At 47.3% G+C, this 21571-nt stretch overlaps 1 protein-coding gene across 1 annotated transcript in view; it reads right to left on the bottom strand.

The window, feature by feature from the left end:
• The window catches only part of LOC310960451 (corticotropin-releasing factor receptor 1-like), a gene marked incomplete at both ends in the record, with an annotated part of 79154 nt that extends 58503 nt beyond the window's left edge, over nucleotides 1–20651 (bottom strand). Inside the window, 4 exons of the mRNA XM_083932159.1 lie at nucleotides 8409–8534; nucleotides 8863–8922; nucleotides 12824–12911; nucleotides 20619–20651. Of these exons, the coding sequence (XP_083788285.1) occupies nucleotides 8409–8534; nucleotides 8863–8922; nucleotides 12824–12911; nucleotides 20619–20651 (307 nt within the window). The remainder of the gene's footprint in view (nucleotides 1–8408; nucleotides 8535–8862; nucleotides 8923–12823; nucleotides 12912–20618) is intronic.
• Nucleotides 20652–21571: the final 920 nt, after the last annotated feature.

The raw sequence follows: 21571 nt of genomic DNA, 5'->3' as shown, positions 1-21571 counted from the left end.
TGTCTGATTAACCTCATTGTGAGAGAGAACTCTCCGCGCCTCGTGTTGTGTTCACACTAAGTGTCTTTAACGTAACAGGATGCAAACAAACGGAGGCTCTCAGCTCAAGGTGATGAATCAAAAAGGCTGAAGATAATTCTCTAAGTGCACCGTGTTTGTCTTCCTTTGACGGAGACACAAGAGTCAACTTAGCAAATGAGACCACGGCAAACACATCCATTACATGTTCGTCCTTTTTGACTCCTCTGACCTCGTCGGGGGAAAATATAAAGTATTTAATAATGGTTAATAATAAATCCAGGCTAAAAACACACCCTGGAGTTGTAGCTTCATTTGTTATCCAGTCGTAAAATCAGAGGATTTCCATTCAGCAAGTACTCCGGGTAGGGAATGAGTCCTTACCCCAAGTGAAGGAGTTCAAGTACCTCGGGCTCATGTTCATGAGTGAGGGGACGATGGAGCGTGAGTTTGGCCGGAGAATCGGAGCAGCGGGGGCGGAGCTGCAGTCGCTCTACCGCACCGTTGTGATGAAAAGAGAGCTGAGGAAGTCAAAGCTCTGGATCTACCGCTCAGTCCTGGTTCCTACCCTCACCTGTGGTCATGAAAGCTGGGTCAGGACCCAAAGAACCAGGTCCAGGTCAGGACCCAAAGAACCAGGTCGCGAGTACAAGAGTCTGAAATGTGTTTCCTCAGGAGGGGGGCTGGAGTCTCCCTTAGAGAGAGGGGGAGAAGTTCAGCATCCGTGAGGAACTCGGAGTAGAGCCGCTGCTCCTTTGCGTTGAAAGGAGCCAGTTGAGGTGGTTCAGGATCATCTGGTAAGGATGAACCCTGGGCGCCTCCCTAGGGAGGTGTTCCAGGCACGTCCAGCTGGGAGGAGGCCTCGGGGAAGACCCAGGACCAGGTGGAGAGATTAGATCTCCACACTGGCCTGGGAACGCCTCAGGATCCCCCAGTTAGAGCTGGTTAATGTGGCCTGGGAAAGGGAAGTTTGGGGTCCCCTGCTGGAGCTGCTGCCCCCGAGACCCGACCCCGGATAAGAGGCTGAAGATGAGATGAGATGAGATGTAGAAAGTAAACATGTCGTCATCTTGTTTCATAAACCGTTTCCACTTTTGACCTCCGCTGGTTAGATCGGCTGATAGGAGGTCTTTCCTTTTAGGCTTTTAGGCTGCGCTTCAATAGAGATTATGTAAATCCTGAAGGTGAAATGAACCTTGCAGCGTCAAATTACTGCTGAGCTGAATTATATCCTGGCTCTCTCTCTCTCTGCGGGTCCATTGGGGGCTCTACACTGTAAATTACCAAGACACACATTTGCTTTTATCTCATCAAGTTACTTAATTGTGTCCACCGTGCTTTTGTGTTACCGTTGAGTGCCGCAGAGCCACAAACCAACACACATCGCCGACTGCAGCTCCATTTTTGATCCATATGACTCACTTTTTTATTGTTTATTATTTGGTATTTGTGGAAATTTGTGGTTATTGGGCACAAGACTCATTGTTATGCATGGAAAAACTGAATTAAACATGATGAATTCCAGAAGCACCTGAAAGCACAACACACACAAAGGAACACTGCACATTTCCGCGCTCAAACTGTCAATTTTAATAATCAATAATCTGGTTTTAAATTCACACTGAAGTCCCAAAAACCTGAATCTACATGTGTGTGTCTCATTAAGCTGTTCGTTAGGAAGTAATCTTTTATTAATCATGATTAAATGTTTGCTTCTTTTGTTTCACGGATGAAACAATTAGTCGGATAATCCGTTCGTGAATCGACAGGAAATTAATCTGCAGCCATTTTGCTTTAATTGATTCTTTCTCCCAAAAGGGCCGTGGACGGCAAGCGTGCCGCTCCTAGACGCGGTATGGTTGCACTCGCACTGGTCAAAGGAACCAGGCTTTAGCCGTGAAACGTGCTCGGGCACGGTACAGATGAACATTGTGAGTGCGCCCTTAGAGTGCAGGCGATGTCAGGCTCAAGAGAGTTTAGTGCTGTTGATAGTTTCGTGGACATTCCCTTTAAAATAAACTCTTACCGCTCTTTCATGTCTCGCAGCGCTTCCCTCCAAAGTGCCACCCTCTTCCCCCTGCCTGACCTCTGACGCTCCCTCTTCCCCCGACACGTGCGGTGAGAGAGAAATGCTGCCAAAGTTGTCCAAAGTTTTGGACCTCCGATTCGGCACGATCTATCGAATTTGTGGTCGGTCGATTTCCCCCGAATTCACCAGCAGGAGGTTCCACTTTGACAGGTATTCCAGTGCACTTTGCCTGGTTGGAGGTCCGAAACTTTGGACTCCCTGAATAAAATGATTGGTCAGACATTTATCAGGAATAAATGAGAACTGAATATTGATGAGTTTCAACACCAGGTGGATTTCTTTGACATTTTAGTGTGTTAGGGCGCACTCACACTGTCCTTCCGCACCGCGCCCCGTGCTTTAGGGTACTTGTCCCCCCTCCCTCTCCCCCAACGCCTCAGGCCCGTTTGTACTCACACTGCCTGGGCCTTGCGCAAATGCTTCTCGCTGTCCATACGTCATCACGCCGTAACACGTCACACGCATTGATCGTGTGTGTGTGGCTTTGTTTCCAGATCTTTCCGTAGACCTCTGAGTTTTTGTGCGTCTTGTCGACTGTTTTTGAATCTTTTCATCGACCAAATCTGCAGTAAACACTCCACCTCCGCATCACACCAACGTCAACCTTTCGCCGCCGCTGTTGTTGTTGTTAAATGTCCGCGCATGGTCCGTCGTTCTATTTTCTATGTCCGAACAGGCGCACATACCGCTACCGCCGTAGGGCTCGCGCTCGTGCTCGTACACGTGCGCACGCTCGTGCTCGTACATGTGCAAACATGTGGACGGCCCGCTGTCCGCAGTTATGTGCGGAACGGGTGAGTGCCCGCTTAGACGCTCATTAGGAGCATTTTACGATGTAGAAGAAGTGTAAAAATGCCAGAAAGGTAAGAAATGTTTTAATTAACTGTCCAATTAAAGCTTATTTCCAGCTGTGAACACTGCCCAGTTATTTATAGCCAACCTAAAATACACTAGCTGAAAAATTTAAATAAAATAAATGACATTACAGTTATAATTACAGCAGGCCTAAACAAAAGGGAGAAAGACAAATACAAACACACAGCACACAATTGGAGCGAGCACAAAGAAACAAACAAGCACAGAGGATGGCAACGACATCAAAGCAGTTCATGCAAAATAGCTGGCAATTGGGTCCGGCATCAGGCAAGAACCGCACTGCTCTCACCGCAGAACAGCTCCAAATGATGGCTTCAGCACGTCATAGCTCTGACTTTCTGTTTTTATTATAATGAGACGGAGAAAAGGTAAAGGAAGGCATCGATCCTTGCTCCTGGAGAGGACTGAGACATGTCCGCGGAGTCTGATTTACTTTGTTGTTATTCCCTCCTGAGACGTTAAAGGCACCATATTGTAAAAATTGAGTTTTCACGTCTTTTTTTAAATTATAAAGTAGCTAGAGGTGTTTTATTAATACAGCGAAAGTATCAAAAAGGGTCAAAACACAGAGAAACGCACGCAACCCATAATCAGAGAGCCTGACGTTAAACGAGCCGTCAGGACTTCCTGTATTGTTGTGATGTCATAAATATACTCTATAAAGGTAGAAAGTGACACTACAGTGCCGTTACAGTCATTCCCCGGCTGCAATGACTGTGCAGAGACGCGGAAACGCTGACCAATCAGAGCAGACGGGGCTTTTTCAGGAGCGTTTCTTAAAGAGACAGGCGCTAAAACGGAGCGTTGAATACAGGTGTATTGAGACGGACAGGGTGAGAAAAATAATGTGTTTTTGAACATTAAAGCATTTAAACATGTTCTAGTAAAAACACTAAATGCAAGTTTGAACCTGAAAACTAGAATGACACGTCCACTTGAATGCCGTGCTGTCGAGTGTGATGAGAGCGTTTGCAGAGGCAATAGAGCTGAAATTACTAATCAGGGACTCAAATGGGTCAAAGGATGAGTAACGAGCTCCCATAATTAGAGCTTATCTCACAACCACGACATCAGGACTTCCATCTTTGTGATAAACTCACATTAAACTGAATGCCTTCAGGATTGGGACTGTGTGTCGGCTGAGACGAGACATTTAAAGACATATTACGCTGTAGGAAATTATAAAAAAAAGCTATTTGTCACAATATTATGACGTTTTATAAACATGACGATAAATTGATTAGTGAAGAAAATTATAGGCGGGTTAATTGAAGATGAAAATGATCATCAGCTGTTTGTCATCTGGGTCATTTGTGTGTAAGTGATTGTTGCAGCTGCCTGCTTTGGTGACAACTTTATGCATGATTTATAAAACCGTCAGTCACAATCATTCCTCTTTACACATGGAAAAGGGGCTTTTTGAAGAACAGCTGAAGACAGGAAACGAGGGGAGAGAGGGGCGGCGATATACAGCAAAGGGCGAGGACTTCGGCCTCTGTATATGTTGGACAGCATGCGTTTAAGCGCGTACTCCCACTGTGCGTCCGTCCCGCGCCCCGTGCTTTAGGGTCCTTGTCCCCCCTCCAGGCCCGTTTGTACCCACACTACCTGGGCCTCGGAGAATGCTTCTTGCTGCCTATACGTCATCACGCCGTAACACGTCACACGCATTGATGACGTCATGGCGATGCGTGGCTTTGTTTCCAGATCTTTCCGTAGACCTCTGAGTTTTTGTGCGTCTTGTCGACTGTTTTTGAATCTTTTCATCGACCAAATCTGCAGTAAACACTCCACCTCCGCATCACACCAACGCGAACCTTTCACCGCCATTGTTTGAAATGTCCGCGCATGGTCCCTCCTTCTTTTTTCTACGTCCCAACAGGCGCACAGGAAATGACCTCAGAACCGCAGTAGGCCTCGTGCTCGTACACGTGCACACGCTCGTGCTCGTACACGTGCAAACGTGCTTTACAAAAGCCCACCTCTCCCAAACGGGCCGTGGACGGCAAGCGTGCCGCAGCTAGGCACGGTACGGTTGATTTATATTTCTGCTAGCATTTGTTAATCCAGCTCTTCATCATCAGCTCCACCGCCATCATCCTTTTTTATCATTTGCGTCATAAAAACTTAGTCTACTAATAATAATGTATCAGATGATTTACAGCCAAACAAATCTATGCAGATAAAGTGTTTTTAAAACCCAACAAAGCTGCAGTGATAGTATGAACCGTAGCTGAAATGTGAGGCTTGATGCCCAACTTAGGGGACAGATGATAAATCATAATCCCTCCAAATATAAAATCAGTACTTGGAAATGTTATCGGTGAGATTACTCCTTATACGTCACTCGCTGTGGTTTCCTACTCTGGAAGGACAGACGTGATATTATAAGCTACATGCTAACGTCAGCCTGATGATGGCGCTAGATGAACAGTCAGAGGTGAGTCAAAGTTTTTACACATTTTACTGAGAAGCAGATTAATGTTGGAGATTTCGTGACAGATCATCTGATGGTTGTTGAGATATTTTAGTCTGGAATAAAGTGGTGGACGGTCCGAAGGCTGTCCCTGGATCAGGGTCGACCTTATGTGCCCTGGTCGCATAAGCCTTCACTGATTTAATTCAGCATATTGTGAGTACTAGGGTCAGGGTTCGGGGGTAGTGTCAGGGTTAGGGTTAGGGTTAGGGTCAGGGGGTAGTGTCAGGGTTAGCAGGTAGTGTCAGGGTTAGGGTCAGGGTTAAGGGGTAGTGTTCGGGTCAGGGTTAGGGGGTAGTGTCAGGGGTAGTGTCAGGGATAGGGGGTAGGGTCAGGGATAGGGGGTAGTGTCAGGGTTAGGGTCAGGGTTAAGGGGTAGTGTCAGGGATAGGGGGTAGTGTCAGGGGTAGTGTCAGGGTTAGGGGGTAGTGTCAGGGTCAGGGTCAGGGTTAGAGGGTAGTGTCAGGGTTAGGGGGTAGTGTCAGGGTTAGTGGGTAGTGTCAGGGTTAGGGGGTAGTGTCAGGGTCAGGGTTAGAGGGTAGTGTCAGGGTTAGGGTCAGGGTTAGGGGGTAGTGTCAGGGTTAGGGGGTAGTGTCAGGGTCAGGGTTAGAGGGTAGTGTCAGGGTTAGGGGGTAGTGTCAGGGTCAGGGTTAGAGGGTAGTGTCAGGGTTAGAGGGTAGTGTCAGGGTTAGGGAGTAGTGTCCGGGTTAGGGTCAGGGTTAGAGGGTAGTGTCAGGGTTAGAGGGTAGTGTCAGGGTTAGAGGGTAGTGTCAGGGTTAGAGGGTAGTGTCAGGGTTAGGGGGTAGTGTCAGGGTTAGGGGGTAGTGTCAGGGTTAGAGGGTAGTGTCAGGGTTAGAGGGTAGTGTCAGGGTTAGGGGGTAGTGTCAGGGTTAGGGGGTAGTGTCAGGGTTAGAGGGTAGTGTCAGGGTTAGAGGGTAGTGTCAGGGTTAGGGGGTAGTGTCAGGGTTAGGGGGTAGTGTCAGGGTTAGGGTCAGGGTTAGAGGGTAGTGTCAGGGGGTAGGGTCAGGGTTAGAGGGTAGTGTCAGGGTTAGGGTCAGGGTTAGGGGGTAGTGTCAGGGTTAGGGTCAGGGTTAGGGGGTAGTGTCAGGGTTAGGGGGTAGTGTCAGGGTTAGGGGGTAGTGTCAGGGTTAGGGGGTAGTGTCAGGGTTAGGGGGTAGGGTCAGGGTTAGGGGGTAGTATCAGGGTTAGGGGGTAGGGTCAGGGTCAGGGGTAGTGTCAGGGTTAGGGGGTAGTGTCAGGGTTAGGGTCAGGGTTAGGGGGTAGTGTCAGGGTTAGGGGGTAGTGTCAGGGTTAGGGGGTAGTGTCAGGGTTAGGGGGTAGTGTCAGGGTTAGGGGGTAGGGTCAGGGTTAGGGGGTAGTATCAGGGTTAGGGGGTAGGGTCAGGGTTAGGGGGTAGTGTCAGGGTTAGGGGGTAGTGTCAGGGTTAGGGGGTAGTGTCAGGGTTAGGGGGTAGTATCAGGGTTAGGGGGTAGGGTCAGGGTTAGGGGGTAGGGTCAGGGTCTGCGTAGGCCGACTTGTTGTGGAATTTGCACTGATTGTGTAAAAACAACAGCCCGGGGAACACAGGCACGCTCCCGCTGGAGCCACGATGTAAAAATGATCAAAACAGATTCTGTGACTTTCACCCTTTTGAGAGCAGAATTCTTTTCAGAGGCATTTCATCCACAGAGCAGATCTGCAGAGATTTAATTTCAGTCGCACTGTAAGAGTTTGACCTTAGAAGAAGGAGTTCAGGGAGAGTTTGGCACCGGAGCGTCAAACCTGAAACACTTTCAATCTAAAACATCTGCAGAGACACGGGGACCCACGGAGGGTCCGATCACGGTTCAAGGAGTAAAAATAAAGAGTAAACACCAAGAAATGCGACTGTTTTCTTTCCTGAACATGTCGTCTTTCACACTGGTGGAGTTCAAACATCCACACCACACATTTACCACATTTACCGTGGGTGTTTGTGTGTTTGTGTCTGCAGATTTCTCTTAAATTCACCAACGGTTAGCATCAGATAAAGCCTCATTTGCATACTTAAACAAAACATTTCAGGAAATTTGTAATGCAGTAATCAACCAGGCAAGATCCATGTTGATATTTATATTTTTAATGTATTTTTTGGCCTTTTCGTGGCTTTTTTTCACAGTGCAGAGACTGACAGGAAGGATGGAGACGGCCTGCTCTGACAGCTGAGCCACTGGGTGCCCTACAGAATCTATTATTTAAAACGTTTTACTTTATTCACCTGTAGCGTCTCAAAATATATGATTTTTATAATCCATATCTTTAAAGGCAGTTTTCTCAAAATGAGTTTTTGTCGCTCTGAGCCACAAAATCTCCACTTCAGCAGCACCTAAAAGCTCTCCGGTGTCACTCCTCTCTATAGTCTGAAGGTTTCTACAGACGGCTTTGTTATTAGATATATATATTATATATATATTAGATATTAGACATCATTCACCGCCTTGTTTATACAACATTACATGCATAAAAACAGGGAGAAAATGTGCTTTTTTATGGTTTGTTGACAATATTTCAAAGAGAAATCTGTTAAAAACCTTTGACTCTAATATTTAAACAAGATGAAACAAGAAATTTGAACCTGACTTTATCAAATGTTCACATTTAAGCTCTGGAAATGTGCAAATGAGCTGATGTTTCATAAGATAACGCCTCTTGCAGGTGCACAGCTTGTCTTGTCTCCAGTGCATCACGCTCCTTTCTTCTCCCTCTTCATGCTGCATTATCTGCAGCAGTCCTACTTTGTGTACGCATGTCGTTTCTTGCACTTTTGCTAATTTCTGTGTACACAATTACGTAAACAGGATTTGCCCGAGGGGGGGGGGGGGGGGGGGCGGGGAGGAGGGAGAACAATCTGCTATAATTGAATCTATTGTTTCTTGTTTCTGTGGCACGGAGGTGACAGCGGGGACTTACTGGTGGTGTTGTATCTGACGCCGTAGAACATCTCCGGACAGGGTCGTGACACCATCTGGCCCGCGCTGCTCCTGGGCCAGCAGGTGCCGATGCCATCGATGGAGGTGTCACAGGAGAGGCCCGTGCCTGCGGAGCGAGGGGGACAAAAATGTCAGACGTGCATTCCTGGCGCGGCTCAGGGGTCTACATATAGCCACGGCGACATCCTGACAATGCTCCAACGATCTTGGCGACGGAGCCTGGAGCTGAATAAGCCGTTTGTGTTCACAGAATCTAACGATTACTCCTGGAGGAGCGTCGCCAAAGCTATTTCCAGCATTGTTCTAGTCTTTGATGTTAGTCTTTATAATCTGGGTTCAGATCACACTTGCTTCCCTCGCGGGGGAAACACCACAACAAATAGTTTCACACACACACACACACACACGTGAGGAGAGCAGAGAGTCCCACTCACCGCTCCACTGACCGGTGGCGTTGCTCAGGGTGAGGTTCCAGGAGGCGGCCAGCGACTGTACTGTAACGCAGAAGGAGAGTTTCATCAACAACCTCAATCTTTGTTTGCACACTTGAGGAGAGGGCTGTGAACATTTCATTAGATTCAGCTTAACAGCGACAAAGAGGGAGCATTAAAGGGCAACGGTAAACACTGGTGACAGACCTTCCCCCCGAGCAATAACGGGACGCTAGCAGCAAATATGAATGTAGACAAGCCCCCGGGGGTCAGGCTATTATTTCTGCAATAACTCAAGAGGATTTAGATAAAAAGAGCCGGAAATATGGATGTTCTCCGGGGCAGAGTTGATGCTTCAATCTCAGGCTTTCACGTCCGACCGTGATAAAACGAAGGGATTAAAGAAAAATAGGACTTTAAAAACAGGAAACGACAGCTTCGGTTGTTTTCATTTACGACTCGAACACTTTATTACAAATGTGAGGGATTTGATTTGTTAGTTTTAGGGGGGGGGGGGGGGCGCATTCGTCTCACAGCACTAGATACTTTACATGTTAAGATTTCTGCACATGAACATGCACAGAACGTGTCAAATATAATGTTTTAACAGAGATTTAAAGGCTTAAAGTGCAGCTGGAACAATCAGGGGTTCGACAAAACTGTTTCCATTTTAAACATTTCATGGTTCAACTTCACAAATGTGAAGATTTTCTGCTTTTTCTTTTAATTCTCAACATTTATTTTTAATCATTTGAGTCAGGGCAGCCCACTCTCAGTCCATTTAGTCTCAGTCCTCTGAGATTTCTTTAGTCGCCGAGTGACTTATTGAGCGATTTCTATTCAAGACACTCATTTATAAGGTTTTCGTCTCCACCGTACTCTACGGGGGAATTGTTGGGTCTCTGTAAATCATAAATAAGTCATAGAGTGTGGTCTTTACCTACTCTGTAAAGTGTCCAGAGATAACTTTTGTTATGATTTGGCACTGTAAATTGAATTGAAATGAATTATTTGATTAAAAGTTGCACAATTCTTGTTTGAGGAAAGAACTTCTCTAACTGAAGACGGCTCAACATTGAGTTCTTTTCATGCTTTAAGTACATTTTCCTGATTATACATTTACTTACAAACTTTTACTTGAAAGGCTGAATATGAAGAATCTTTATTAAAAGCTATATTTAAAAAGAATAATCCACCCACGGGGTGTTTTGAGGGCTACAGAATAAAAGTGTTGCTTTTGCGTTCTTTGTCCCAGCAGCTGAGTGAGCGGAGACGGGCAACAACCAGAGTCACTATAGGCCGAGCATTCACTCCATGGACTGAGAGAAAGGAGAGGAACGCCATTCAAACGCACGCCCACATGGCTACGCTGCTCCTTGATGCTAACATCACTTTCATCTGCACTTAGCTGGAACGGCTAACGCTTACGGCTAACGCTAACTGTCAGTCAAACTCCTCTAATCCTTGTTTTGATGCTGTGATTTTCTGGAGGGGACGGGTTCAAACAGGCTCAAACAGACTCCGGTCTCCTGGAGCTACTGGGCCGGGTCTGACCAACCTGGCAACCCCACTGCTGGACTTCTTTTTTGTTGTTGCGACGACGATCTTGAGACACTAGATGGCGCTGCTCTGCTCATTCTCCAGATTCAACCTTTAAGTAACATTTCCAACCCACTTGTGGAGTCATTCCTGATATTCTGTAGATATATTCATACTTTTCGTTAAGTAAAGCATCTGAAAACATCCTCCATCGCTGCCGACGACGAGCACGGTGTTGGGTTTTGTGAGGGTTTGATGACGACTAACGCCGCAGCTCAAATAGCAAAGAAAACAAAGGGGGTCGGACGTTTCAGATGCACTTTGAATAATAAAAACCCACTCAGCCTGTGTGAAGATATCAGTGTGTCTGCACATTTGAGGGCATAGTTCTCCAGGAGGATAATCATAATAATCAGTGCGCTATAAGCCGTCTGTGGGTAATTTCAACACAGTGATGAGGGAAACATACTTTGAACACTTGACCGGGGGAAGAAGGCAAAGCTGAGAGGATAAAACCATTTAAAGAGGTCTCCTTAATGAGTCATATGAAGAGGATATGGAGCCGGGGAGCATTAGCACGCCCCATCTGAGGCCTGAAAGGGCGTGTGTGTGACAGCCACAGGGATGTTTTAGCTGACGGACTCATTTCTACATTTAATCTTTTATCTTTTAGCTGACGCAGTCATTTCTTGATGTGATCTGGCGTGTTTAAGCTGAGCTGCATGCATTTTGTGTTCCTGTTCATCATGACGGGGCGTTTACTTTGTCTTGATTTGCGGCTTAATTGGCTGCTGATCGCGAGAACGCACGCTGGTTTCATTTGGTTATCTTCTGCAGGTGTCCTTATTACCCCTAATGTGTGTGTGGGCGTGTGTGTGTGTGTGTGTGTGTCTGTGTGTGTGTGTGTGTGTCCGTGTGTGTGCGTGCGCCTCTGTGTGTGTGTGTGTGCGTATGTGTGTCTGTGTGTGTGCGTGTGTGTTTGCGTGTGTCTGTGTGTGTGTGTGTGTGTGTGTGTGCGCGCGCATGTGTGTGTGTGTGTGCGTGCATGTGTGTGTGTGTGTGTGCGCATGTGTGTGTGTGTCTCTGTGTGTGCGTGTGTCTCTTTGTGTGTGCGTGTGTGTGTGTGTGTGTGTGTGTTCCTCTGTGTGCGTGTGTGTGTGTGTGCGCCTCTGTGTCTGTGTGCGTCTGTGTGTGTGCGTGTGTGTTTGTGTGTGTGTGCGCGCATGTGTGTGTGTGTGTGTGTGTGTGTGTCTCTGTGTATGTGTGTGTGCATGTGCGTGTGTCTCTTTGTGTGTGTGCGTGTGCGTGTGTCTCTTTGTGTGTGTGTGCGCGTGTGTGTGTGTGTGTTCCTCTGTGTGTGTACGTGTGTGTGTGTGTCTCTCTCTGTGCGTGCGTGTGTGTGTGTGTGTGTGTGTAAGTGAGTTGGCAGTGTTTGGTTCTGGACGGGGAGGTTTTAATACTGGACGTGAATTTTAAACTGCGTCTAATCACAACAGTGTTTTCTCATCCAGACGAGTCACTGTCAGATCTCCATGTGTTTATTTATTTATAAAGCAGCTTAAAGTGCTTTAAAATACTGTGAAAGTATGAAAGGAAGTGCTTTTAGCCGGCTTGCTAACCTTAGCGTAACAGTTTTCACATGTGCAAAACCGCTCGACGTGTTAGATAAAGAACTTTGAATCAGAACATAACTGATGTATGGGAACGCAGTGTGTCTTTAGTTTGACCGCTCCTTTTACAACTTTCAATAATCCATAATCATTAAAGTTGGTAAATGGAGTAAAAACGTGCTTATTTGCTGCTTTTTTCACTTTTAAACTGATTTTTGGGGGTTTGAACTGCACAAAAACAAGACCATGAACGCAGCACGGTGACATTTCTCAGATTAAAGTGATTCACTGGTTAGTCATTAGTTGCAACCCTACGTTGTGCGTAGTTACGTCACACCGTACACGTTTTCACCAGTGATGGAAAAGTTGGACGCCCGGCCGAGTCATCACAGAGCAATGTGGCAGCTTAACAACAGCACAGACATCGTTATTATTGTTATTATCTCTGAGGGAGCAACTCGCATCTTAACGAGGATTAAACCCAGAGGCCAACGAGAACTTAATGCCTGTACATACTGTACGTGCACGCTGGTGTGTGTGTGTGTGTGTGTGTGCTCTCTGGGTGTGTTTGATGTGTTTAATCACCGTCTATTGCTGCGCGTGTGAGGTCTACGTGGAGACGCAGTAACAACAAAAGACACTGTGCCAATATCAACAAGGAGGAGGTTGTGATGGAGGACGACGGTTTGGCATTTAGTGGACGTGAAATGGAGAATGACTGAAAATCAATGCAATCACGGCCTGTTGTAACAGAGGAGCTACCAGGGGGGGTCTGCGCCAGCCTTCAACAGCTGTTGTTGTAAACATGGACTTACGTGAGACGTTCCCCGACAGCATGAGCAGAGCTTCACATGTCAGATCTGCTAAAGAGCCCGAAGGAAGGAGGCTGATGACGGCACACACCTGCGAAACAGACAAAAGCGACAAATCAGGGCATCAAACATTCAAACGAATCATGTAAAATACATCTTTGCTCCGTGTTCCTTTAATTCCCTCAAGTACAGTGGGTGAAGCTGAATCCATCTGAAAGGCTCTCGCTGCCCTTGAGCAGAGGATGCATGCATTAACGACTCCTCTCGCCTAATTCGGAGCACTTTGTAGTCTCCTAATCATTTCCCCCCCTCGTCAACACTTTCATGTTTACAGATACGAGGATGCGATAAAGTAGAGAGTCACTGACTTTGCCTTCTTGGAGGGGCCGTGATGCTCAATTCACAATGTTATTGTTTGTGCACGGCGTGCGTGGCAGCCTACTTTACATGTGTGCGGAGAGGGGAGAACATTAAATAATGCACATAATTATAAAACTACAGTGTGCAGCTCAGATGGGGTTATGTGCATGTATGTGCCGGGTCTCATGTGACACGATCTGCCTGTTTTTACCACAAAAACAATGCAGAGCCCCTTCGACACGCGAGGTCTTTCCCTGAGATCTGCATACGGCCGTGTGTGAATGTGAGCAGGGATAGATATTCAGGCAAATCTGCTGCGCCTGAAGAGCGGGAAAATGCCAGTACGGGTGTGAGGTGAACACAGACTGTATAAAAACAGACGTAGCGTCTCCGTCGAGGTTCATTCTCTCAACTTGATCCAATCGTCCTCGTCTACGAGAGTCTCCATCTTGTCAGACTTCGACTCCGCCTCATTTCCTCTGACCGAAAAAGGGCATGTATGTGACGTTGGGGGGATGGAGATGCGTCAATCTGGCTGACGTTTACAGATTTAGCAACATTAGCTCCACCGCACGGGAGCTAAGCTAACAGAACACGTTACCAGATAAACGGGAGTGGGAGTCAATGTTGAGATTCTTTTCTGGGACCGGGAGTCATTTATTTTTAATTTCCTGTGTCTCTAACTGAGCTGACACAGAGTCAGGAGTCAAGTACAGGCAGCGTTTATCATCTGTAATTTAAGAGTGCACTCACACTGTCCTTCCGCACCGGGCCAAAACCCTAACCCTACTCAAGAAACCAGAACTTTGGACTTCTTTATCTTCAAAAATGACTAAAAACATTTCACTGTTTATCCAAATAGTTGGCGATCATTGTTATAGTTGACTTCTCCCCCCACTGGGGATTAATAAAGTTTCCAATCTAATCTAATCTAATAATCTAATTGAGTAATTGCTGCGATTTTACTGCAAATGCACAGTTGGAGCGCCCTTCCTTCCTTCTATCCTGTCATTTCCATCACCAGTGTGAAAAGGCACGAGGCGGAAATGTTCCCACATGCTGCTGCACGTGTGAATGGTGACAATCAGCGGTGCATGAAAGGTTAACCCAATCATTTACCAGGAAATGTGTGTGAAAGAGGCTTTACGCGGCAGCTGCTCCATTGATGGAAAGGGTGGGTTAAACGACGGCACGGTGGGTTCATTTCTTCCATGCGCTCACTTTGATCTCAACTGGATTTCTTTTTGACCGATGTGAACGGTTCCAGAGAGCGCGCGGTGATTGTGCGCATTGTGCTTTTGCATCTGAGACAAACTGCAGCGTACAGGCGGCATCTGTTCGTGGCAGAAAGCAGAGACGGCGAGATGTCATCAGTTTGTTTTTCTGTTTGCCCTCCGAGCTGACCCCCATCTAGGTTACATGTCGGTGCGGCTGCCCTTGAGTACAGACACGAGGGGGAGGCTACTATTACCCATAACCCATCGTTTCACTTCCTTCCTGAATAAAACATTCCTCTCAATAATGCAACATCTGAAACGGTAAACACTCTTTTCTCCTCACAGACAGAAATCAAGGACAAAGTTGCTTTAAATTCCTGCTTTTTTGTGCCAGTAAATGTGTCAGTGCGAGGTGTAAAGAGCACAGTCACACTGGACGCTCGCAGCAGCCTGAAATGTGAAGTACCAGCACTGTGTGTGTGTGTGTGTGTGTGTAGTCACATCATGTATAATGTTGGACTGCCCCAGATTTCAAAGTGTGTTGCTGACGGCTCGCTGCGTCTGTTTCACGCTCACTGAATCCCGGGCAGGTATCAGAACGCAGTACAGTGACCCACTGAACTGCTGCACCTCCTTCCAGCTAATTAAAGTTCAATAACTGACGGGATGAAACGAGCCTGTGTCTCTTCAGCGCGGCGGCGGAACAAGCATTCGCATCCTTTGTGTCACACGATAACGTACAAACCCTCGCCGGAAGTAGAAGTCGTGCTTTCAAAATCATACTCAAAGTACAGGAAAAGGGGCTTAGGGCGCACTCACACTGTGCTGACCAGTGTGAGTGCAACCACTCCGCGCATAACTGCGGCCAGCGGGTCGTCCACGGCCCCTCTGAGAGAGAGGTGGGCTTTAGTAAAGTACGTTTGCACATGTACGAGCACGAGCGTGTGCACATGTACGAGCACGAGGCCTACGGCGGTTCTGAGGTCATTTCCTGTGCGCCTGTTGGGACGTAGAAAAAAGAAGGAGGGACCATGCGCGGACATTTCAAACAATGGCGGTGAAAGGTTCACGTTGGTGTGATGCGGAGGTGGAGTGTTTACTGCAGATTTGGTCGATGAAAAGATTCAAAAACAGTCGACAAGACGCACAAAAACTCAGAGGTCTACGGAAAGATCTGGAAACAAAGCCACGCATCGCCATGACGTCATCAATGCGTGTGACGTGTTACGGCGTGATGACGTATAGGCAGCAAGAAGCATTCTCCGAGGCCCAGGTAGTGTGAGTACAAACGGGCCTGGAGGGGGGGACAAGGACCCTAAAGCACGGGGCACGGTGCGGAGGAACAGTGTGAGTGCGCCGTTAAAGTCCTCGCCGCAGCGGCCCAGTTTCCACTCTGACCTGCGGCCCTTTGCTGCACGTCATCTCCTCTCTCCTGCTTCCTGTCAATCTTCAACTGGACTGGGAGTTAAAGCCCCAAAATATAACTTAAAAAGAAAGAAATCCATCAGGGGATTCACGTCTACGGAAGCCCTAAAGGGTCAAACATGCATACGTTTCATTTCCTCCGTGTTTTCTCGTGATAATTCGATATTTTTCCCCGTTTTCTCGTGATAATTCGATATTTTTCCCCGTTTTCTCGTGATAATTTGATATTTTTCCCCATTTTCTCGTGATAATTCTGCATTTTTCCTGTTTTTCCGTGATAATTCGATATTTTTCCCCGTTTTCTCGTGATAATTCGATATTTTTCCTCCGTTTTCTCGTGATAAAGAGATGATTAATCTGATGGAAAATGAATGAAACATGAGATTTCCATCCCACCTGACGTGTCATGCCTTGTAAAGACTTCTCATTACAGGCCTCTGATACAGCTGAAGCCGTACCAACCGCCTCCTTGATGATGACGCACACTAATGTGAACATTACCCGTGACAGAATAAAGGTGTTTCATGTGTCAGGCTCTGATTGAAGAGGTCTGTGATGGTGATCCATATCCTCCTGCTCCTCTGACACTGACTCACTCAATGATGTTCCCTGCAGTGATTTAACAGACTACACTGTCGTTTAATTATCTCGGTATCACGGGGAAACGCAGGAAATAAAATGTATGCATGTATGTATGACCCTGTAGGGCTTCCGTAGACGTCAGCTGGGTGAAAATCACTACAAGTATCGCTCCTTAGCGTTTAGCTTAGCGCTGCACCTGAGCAGTCCTCCCAGCTCCACCCTCGTCTCCAAATATGGTCGCCTCTGACTCCAAAAATACGGCTAAACACCAAACGACCGTTTCAAAACAATGGTTTGAATCCCGGCTGGGGCCCTTCTGCGTGGAGTTAGCATGTTGTCCCCGTGTCTGCGTGGGTTTTCTCCGGGTTCTCCGGTTTCCTCCCACAGTCCAAAGACGTGCAGGTGTTGGGTTCATTGATGACTCTAAATCACCCGTAGGTGTGAATGGTTGTCTGTCTCTGTTCGTCTCTATGTGTCCTGTGATAGACTGGCGTCCTGTCCAGGGTGGACCCCGCCTCACGCCCCATGTCAGCTGGGATCGGCTCCAGCCCCCCCGTGACCCCGACAGGGACAAGTGGCTGAAGATGATGAATGGATTTTGATGGTAATGCGTTTGCACTAAAGACAGTAAATACCTTTTCACTTGTAACTTGTGTTTGTACGCTGTGTGAAAAGATCAGAGTACTTCTTCCACTTGCTGACATTGAACTTAAGTAATCGAGTAAATGTACTCAGTTACTTTTTGACCTTTTGCCAAACGGGAGCTGCAGTGGACGCGGAGCCCCGAGCTCTTAAATCACAACAATGGGGACGCGAATAGAAAGCAGGAGGGATTTTAAAAAAGGACAGGACGAAAGGATTCTTGACTATTCTTAGTTCTGCAGCACACACACACACACACACACACACACACACACACACACACACACACACACACACACACACACACACACACACACACACACACACACGCACATGCACACACACGCACACATACGCGCACACACACACGCACACTCACACACACACGCACACACACACATACGCACACACACACACACACACACAGTAGGAGGCATGATTCACCTCAGGCGTCTTTAACAGTGGTGGGAGAAAATATCGCTATAATTTCTTCCTGAAACATTATTGATACTCACACACACACACACACACACACTTATATTTAAAAATAATAGTAATTCACCCACGGGGCGTTTTGATGGCTACAGAATGAAAGTATTGAAGGGTTTGACAATGACTTCCTGTCCCGTTGTGTTTCCATGGTAGCAGCCGATAGCGTTGGCCGTTCCTGGTTGCCAGGGTTGCCGGTTGTTGGGTGCAGCTACTGTAGGCTGGCACTGGGTGAAATGGAGTTAGCCAATCCTGCAGCTGCTTGGGAGCCTCAGTGAAGGGGGCGTTCTTCGTCCCAGCAGCTGAGTGAGCGGAGACCAATCTTCTCCGAAACAGCCACTCAACAGACGGTTCGATGTACTTCCAGTTTTACTGTGAAGGGGGAGGGACCACGTAACACGTTCAGCTTTAACCCATCAGTGAGCCGTCTGGTTTCATGTCTTGACTCCAGCTGTATTTAATTATTAAAGCTCTAATTCTTTGTCCTCTGTGATGAACGTCTTTGGAGGCTTGACATCGCTGACACCTCCTTCTCCTCACTCCCGCCGCGCTGCTTATGGCAGCACAGTTGTTAGCAAAGACGGATTTAATTACAAATAAACTCAAGTTCAGCAGATCACAGACTGACAGGAGAAGGAGGGGCGATGAAGCGGGGGTAACGGCTCTTTGACGGGAGTCGGTTCATCTCAGAGAGCAGTTCATCGTCGCCCATGTTGGATAAAGGTCAGTGTGTTTCCCTGCAGTTTAAAACCCTGGTTATATTCTGGCAGGTTACGGTCATACTCCTGATACTCAAACACCATGTGAATGACGTTATCAGAGTTCTCAAACCCCCGTTAACAGACCCAGAGAACTCCTTCAGTCCCTGATTATTCCTGCGTGTAAACAGCTCAACTGATTATCGGGTTTTCCGTCTGCACATGCTCCTTTGGTTCGAACCCCCCCTCCCCACTCCACCGCAGTGGCTTTAGAACAGGAAATAGAAGAAACCAGGAAGCAACGGCGCCCAAAACAACATGAAAACAACAACAATAGTGCATTCCCTTTAAAGCCAGGGAGGACTTCACCATGGCAACTAGCATCACGACCAAGAAGACCTGTTTCTGTCCTGGTTCTGTCCAAAAGTCATCCATTTTCCCTCCATTTGTGATTCTGACAAAGGTGAAGGTGAAAATAAAGGCGTATTCAAGCAGCACCTACTGCACTGGAGGAAGAGTTACTCCATCATTCTACCATTCAACCCCCGTTTCTTCTTCTTCGTCTTCTTCTTCTTCTTCTTCTTCGTCGTCTTCTTCGTTGTCTGCACCGGAGTTACTCCCTCATTTACACATTCACCCCCTTTTTTACGAGAAGGACTTCAATGATCCGATTATTCCCTTAACCGGGGAAAGACCATTTTCCAGTTACTGATGTGCATGTGAACACACTGAGGGTCAGTGAAAGGGTTCGGTGTGTTTTCAGTAGCCGTCTGTGCATCCTGCAGCCGTCACCGTCACGTGTGGAACGACACAAAAGAACGGCTCTCGTGCACGACTCGGTTCCTTTGGTTCATAAAGAGCCATTCCAGAAGAACCGCTTCATTTGCAAACGTCACATCAGGAGACTAACAGAGACGTGAAATTCTCCTTTTTGGATGTGTAATGTTGATTTTATGATTTATTTATGTTTTATATGACACTTTGCACATTGAGTTTGTTACGGGTGTACTGATTTCTGATGCATTTTATTTGTGTTTTCTGTTTTTGGACAAAATAAACTGAACTGCAGACTCATCAGAAGGATCACGGTCGGGTGAGATGTGCACGACCACGGAAACTCAAACTAGTCGGATGATCTCGCAGTTTTTTACCTTTGGACTTGAGTGGACTTTTGTTTCTAACGCTGAAACAGAGATGAGGACGTTTGAAACAGCAGAATTTAACAAACTCTCGACCTTACTCTTGTTTTTATGCAACCTACCGGACGACATACCAGTGAACTCATCACTGCTAAGATTTCACATCATTTCTCAGAATATAAATAACACATAAACATATTTGCGTCTTCTTTTAAACCGCCTCTGGGTGTGACGCCCTTACATGATGATCCTCAGGGTCGGTCCGTCTCTTGTGCTGAACGTAGAGACGAAATTTGACGTATCAGACTTTGCGTTGTTTACCAGGAAATCGCCGTGTTTCATTCGTCCCCGTGTTTCACTCGACCCCGCTCTCCCCTGCATCATTCTAGAGGAAGTCCATCTTGTTAAGGGACACAGATACGGTGTTTAAGTGTCACGCGCTGTGCGGAGTATCGCAGGATCGCTGCACCGGGGTTATCGTGGGGGGGGGGGGGCGTATCGTGACAGTAGGACATCACCCCCCCCTGTGTCCTTATGTCCTCAGACGATATCAGAGAATAATCCCTTCTCCGAGACTTCAAAACGCCGATTGGACTTTTCTTTGGGGGATCCAAAAACACACGCATGAGAACAGGAAGTGCACTTGCTTCAAACACTTTTAATCTCCAGTGTCCCGAGTGCAGCAGCAGCAGCAGCAGCAGCAGCAGCACTGACGGAGGAATCCTGTCACTTGGGATGGTTCACACACACACACACACACACACACACACACACACACACACACACACACACACACACACACACACACACACACACACACACACACACACACACACACACACACACACACACACACACACACACACACACACACACACAGCTGCTTCATGTTTCAGTGTTTACGAGTAAACAGGACATTTGCAGCTTCAGCCAGTTATTAAACTATTATGACTGTTATCATCAGATTGTTGTTGCAGTGAAGGTGCAGGGACACACACACACACACACACACACACACACACACACATACACACACACACACACACACCCTCCACGTCTCCCTGCTCCGGGGTTTCACTTTAATATCCCTGCTTTTTAACAGCTTTGAGGTGGAGACAAGACTCCGAAGTGGCATCTGGACGCTGGGACTGTGAAACCCGTGCACGTCGAGCTCACGGCGCGCTGCACAAACACACATGCAGCTGCTTTTATTCTGCTGGTTCTGAATGAAATAAGCAGAACTTACCTCAAGCAGCCAGAAGAAGCATTTGCGACGCATTTCCACACCTTATGATTCCTCACATCATGTTCACGCGCGTCCCTTTAAACGTCTCCTCGGGCTTTTTTATTATTATCCTCCAGTTTGACAAGTCGCACTAAAAACGCCGCTGCTGTTGTTGTTGTTGTTGTTGGAAATGTCACTTCTGTCAGCAGAGGAGGAAAACAGGGACCGATCAGGTGTCCGGGTGAGCCGCGCGGATGATGTTCTGCTCCATTAAAGATGATTTCATGTGGATTCAATGCGTCTCCGGACACTTTGCGTCCCCGGGATCCACCTCGGAGAGACGCGCACCCTCGCACGGACACCGCAGGCTCCTCCGCGGCGGGCTCCGGCACAAAAACTCCTTTTTTTTATTCAATCTTTTTTCCTCACTCCGCAGGTTCCTCCGTCATGTCCCTCTGCCTCAGACCCTCTGAGTCCTGCATGCGCGGAGCCGCTGCGTGCGTCTTCGGCTCTTGTGCTCGACGCGCCGCCCACGTTGTGCCACTTAAACCTGGAGACCGTCTGTACGTACGCGACCAGTGAGGAATAACTCAATCCTGGAGTTAATTATGCAACGACTCTCCCGGCTGTTCCAGATCCTAATCTTTAATCCCCGTGCAGTCACGTCCCCGCGCGGGGAAAGTTAAAGGGCCGAAGTGGTTTTGGAGGAAGAAGAGGAGGAGGAGGAGGAGGAGGAAAGGATCAGTATCCTGCACAAAAATCAGATAAATAAATAAATAAATGCAGGAACCCTTGTTACACGCGTCCCTGTTTGCAGCTGAATTAGTGCCAAGCTCCCGGAGTTCACGGATCTGGCTGAGGAGGACGGACAGATGGTCTCACTGTGTCACCAAAGTTAAGCTTCTAACCCCCGGAGGGAGCCTTTTAAACACAAACCAGTGAGTTCCCAAAAACAGGCTCTTTAAAAACGCACT

This window comes from Echiichthys vipera, assembly GCF_963691815.1.
Source record: "Echiichthys vipera genome assembly, chromosome: 18".
Lineage (NCBI taxonomy): Eukaryota > Metazoa > Chordata > Actinopteri > Perciformes > Trachinidae > Echiichthys > Echiichthys vipera.
Note: the sequence above shows the minus strand (reverse complement) of the source record. Positions and strands in the feature narration are given on the sequence as shown.